This window comes from Pterocles gutturalis, unplaced genomic scaffold (assembly GCF_000699245.1).
Source record: "Pterocles gutturalis isolate BGI_N339 unplaced genomic scaffold, ASM69924v1 scaffold19287, whole genome shotgun sequence".
Taxonomy (NCBI): domain Eukaryota; kingdom Metazoa; phylum Chordata; class Aves; order Pterocliformes; family Pteroclidae; genus Pterocles; species Pterocles gutturalis.
The window spans coordinates 3,759-7,575 of record NW_010113212.1 but is presented as its reverse complement, the minus strand read 5'-3'; the positions used below and the strand labels follow the sequence as shown (position 1 = coordinate 7,575).

The 3,817-nt window shown below is 59.5% G+C and overlaps 1 protein-coding gene across 1 annotated transcript in view; it reads left to right on the top strand.

Moving 5' to 3' along the window:
- Positions 1 to 3,680, top strand: part of LOC104462466 (peroxisome proliferator-activated receptor gamma coactivator-related protein 1-like) — a gene marked incomplete at its 5' end in the record, with an annotated part of 4,942 nt that extends 1,262 nt beyond the window's left edge. Inside the window, 6 exons of the mRNA XM_010074412.1 lie at positions 21 to 539; positions 2,090 to 2,269; positions 2,442 to 2,505; positions 2,742 to 2,863; positions 3,011 to 3,162; positions 3,486 to 3,680. Of these exons, the coding sequence (XP_010072714.1) occupies positions 21 to 539; positions 2,090 to 2,269; positions 2,442 to 2,505; positions 2,742 to 2,863; positions 3,011 to 3,162; positions 3,486 to 3,589 (1,141 nt within the window). The remainder of the gene's footprint in view (positions 1 to 20; positions 540 to 2,089; positions 2,270 to 2,441; positions 2,506 to 2,741; positions 2,864 to 3,010; positions 3,163 to 3,485) is intronic.
- Between the last annotated feature and the right edge of the window lie 137 nt (positions 3,681 to 3,817).

Below are 3,817 nucleotides of genomic sequence, written 5' to 3'. Positions count from 1 at the left end.
GGTGGCAACGGTGGCTCAAGCCCGCAGGCCCCCGCCGAGGGCGGCTCCCGCTGGAACGTCAAACACCACTGGGACATCACTATCAAACCCATCTCCTCTTTAACCAAACGGACGCTGGACCAGCCCAAGCCCACCCCGCAGGACCCCCCCACCACCGTGGGGCCCAGCCAGGAGCCCCAGGGGACAGCCTGCCAAGCCCCTCTGGATTATCGGACTAGCGTCCCCAACAAGGCCACCGCCGGGTGCAGCAGCCCCCCCACCTCTGTGCTCCTGTCTCCAGCCGCGTCCCCCTGCCGGGACCAGGAGCTGCGGACTCCCAGCGCCCAGCCCAGCCATGCTGCTGCCAAGAGGTCCCTGCGCTGCTACCGGAGACCCCAGGACTCGCCCAGCCCCTCTGCCAGCAGCTGGAGGGCTGGTCGGAGCCGTGCCAGCCGCTCTTTCAGCTCCAGTTCGGATGGAGCTAGCGAGTCCTCATCGTCATCTTCATCCTCGTCTTCCCGGTCACGGTCATTCTCCCCACCACCCAAGCGGTGGCGAAGGTAAGCAGCGGAGTGTCTGCTTGCTCTTTGGACAATTGCCTGGTGCCTGGTCTTTTGTGAGGGTGCCCAGACACCTCTTTATGGACCTGCCTGATGGCTGTATTTGATCTTTTTGTCTTTGTGGTCCCCATGAAGGGGTGCCTGGCTCGCAGAAACTGGGGGAGCTGCTGTGACACCCTCCTAGGGCAGCGGGTGTCTGAACCGCGTATCTAGCCAGGTGTGCCTGCAGAACCACTTCTGAGCCAGGCTTCTCTCCCCCTCCCGAAGCACCACGCTACGAGTCCTTGGCTGTACCTTGGCTTTTGGATGCTTTTTCTGGGGTATTATTGCAGGTGTTGGTGTTTGTGCTGTGGGGCTGGTACAGCCCTAGGTGTAGGAATGAGAGGAGCCACAATGGCAGCAGGGAGCTGCTGGAGGCAAGCAGAGCAAGACTTGTCTGATTTGGCTGCCTCGGGGTTCCCTGTGCTCCCTGTGGAGGTGGCTGCATAGGAAAGTGGGGCAGCTTGCTCTCTGCGGGAAGCACTTTTGGAGTCCTTGTGCATCCGAGTGATGCACAGACGGTCCCAGCTGGGGTGGGAGGCACTGGAGCTGGCAAGGGATCCCTCATCTGCCCTTCCTTAGGTGTTCATCCAGTTTTGGAGGCATCCCAGGTCACCAGGCATGAAGGGCCTGTCCAGCCAAGGCCCCCCCATTGGTGGCCACTAGGTGTGGAACCTGGAACAGGAAAAGACACTTACATAGTGCCCTGTCCCAGGGATGTGCAGCTCAGGGGCTTGCCCTGTCTGGCATTGCTTCTTAGCAAATGCAGCTGACCCTGTGCCTGGAAATGTCCCCATGGACTGTGCCATCCTGACCTACTACTGTTCCTCAGGAGAATACGTGTCAATACCAGGCAGCACAGCCTGGTCGGGGCCTGGGTTTGCCTGTGGTGGAGACCTCCTGTGGGCAGCATGTTTAGAGGGACCCTGTCGCTGGCTGGAGGCAGTGCAGCTTGATCGCAGAGCGGTTTCAGTCCTGGTGCCCTTAAGCTTTTTGTGGCCCTGTCAGAGAGACTCTTGTAGGCAGGAGGCCGTGAGGACAGAAGTCCAGCTCTGTCCCAGTGTGTGCCACAGCTCTTGGTGTGGTCGGACACACATGTGGTCTCCATTCGTGTGGCTGTTGAGTGCAGTATGGGTGTGATGGCTCCAGTGTCATGCTGTACACCGTATGGGGCTCGGCACGGCAGCCCCGGCCCCTCCTGGGTCCCTGCCTGGCCATAGCCATGTGCTGCACAGTTCCCCCCTCCTCTTCAGAGGCTGTGCCTGGTGTGAGCCTGCTCCCTTTTCACTGCAGTGTTTGGAACCAAGTGGAGCAACATCTTTGCAGTGTTGTTACTGCCCTTGGCAAACTCAGGCAGGGGTTTCCATAGCCCAGCTCACCCTGGAGATGGGTTTGGTCCAGAGTGGGGTGCTGGGTACCTCGGGAGGATGGAGATCTTAGTCTTCTCCAGAGCCTTGTGGTGCTGGGCACAGGGAGGGCTGGGTACTGAGCTGTGTCTCTCCTTTCCCCAGGTACCACTCAAGATGTTCTCACCGATCCTCCTCCCGCTCCAGCTGTGGGTCGTGTGGCAGGTCCCGGGACAGGTCCTCATCCTCATCGTCAACGTCCTCCTACTCATCCAGGTCTACATCCCGCAGCCAGTCCCGGTCCCGCTCCCCCTCGCCTCGCAGGAAGAGTAACAGGCGGAGAAGGTGAGTGTGGCCACCCTGCAGGGGTGTGAGCTTCCCCAGACCCATCTCCCGGCCTCCTGTGTTCCGGGCAAGGGTGGACCCACTCTTTCAGTATCTCCCTTGTGTCCTGGATCGCTCTCTTCTGGCACCCCCATGACCCTGTAGCTCATATGTCTGGTTTCTGCCCTGTCAGATACAGTTACGATGCACAGGACCACTACCAAAGGCAGAGGATCCTCCAGAAGGAACGTGCAATAGTGAGTGCTTTGGGGCTGGGGATTTGGGGCTCCCCAACCCCTCCAATAGCTTCAGAAAGCAGTGGGGTCACAGCCTTGCAGGCAGCACTGCTGGGAGGCTCTGGCCAGGGCATGGTGTGAGGGGTGGCGATGCAGGGAGGGTGATCTGTGCGAGAGGTCCTGCTCACTGGGAGGGCTTGGAGCTGCTGAGCCGTTTTCCGTTCCTGTCTGACGGGGTGGTGCATCCCTGCCCACAGGAGGAGCGGCGAGTTGTGTTCATTGGCAAGATCCCCAGCAGGATGACCCGGTCGGAGCTGCGGCACCGCTTCTCTGTGTTTGGGGACATCGAGGAGTGCACCCTGCACTTCCGCTCTGAAGGGTAAGAGCTGTGGGGGCATGGGACAGCCCCTTCCCAGGGATGGCCCCTCTTTTCCCGTTCCTCAAGGATATGGGGCAGGCCAAGGGAGGAATGACAAAACGTACTGCGTTGCTGCTGATCTCCTTCCTTCTCCTTCTCTGGCTGCAGGGATAATTATGGCTTTGTCACCTACCGCTATGCTGAGGAAGCCTTTGCTGCTATTGAGAGCGGGCACAAGCTGCGGCGCCCAGACGAGCAGCCCTTCGATCTCTGCTTCGGCGGCCGCCGGCCGTTCTGCAGAAGGAACTATGCCGACTTGGGTGAGTTGCGCAGCCCCCAAGCTGGGGGAGAGCAATCTAGATCCACTCCCCTTCCCAGAGGTGGGAGGGTCCTCATCTTTGGGGTCTGTCCCACTTGGCTGGGCAGGGCCGTGTCCAGGGATGGTCCTGCCCTGATGGGAGGTTGGATGGGGCTCCCCGTCCATCCAGCGCTGTGATAGAGGCCAGGTCCAGTCCTCCATCAGCCCAGCTCTGGGTCTGGAGGTTGGCATGTGAAGCAAGATGGGAAGGAGTGGCTGCAGGGGTGGCCAGAACTGTGCTGTTGTGCCCATGGCTCAAGGCAGCCTCTCCCCCATGTCTTCCAGACTCAAACCGGGAGGATTTTGACCCAGCCCCTGTCAAGAGCAAGTTTGACTCCCTGGACTTCGACACGCTGCTGCGGCAGGCACAGCGCAGCCTGCGGAGGTAGCGGCAGGCGAGGCGGAGCGCCCGCCCCTGCTTTTTTACTCAAATACAAAAGACAAAAAAGTATGGAGAGAGAGAGAGAGAGATGAGGTTTTTAAAAAAAAAAAAAAAAGAAAAAGGAAAAAAACAAATTTGTTTTATAACCGATATTTAAAGGAGGATGGGTCATTTGCCTTTGACCAGAAGGGCCCAGGCAAGTGGCAGCCACAGGCTTTGCCCCGCCCGGGTAAAA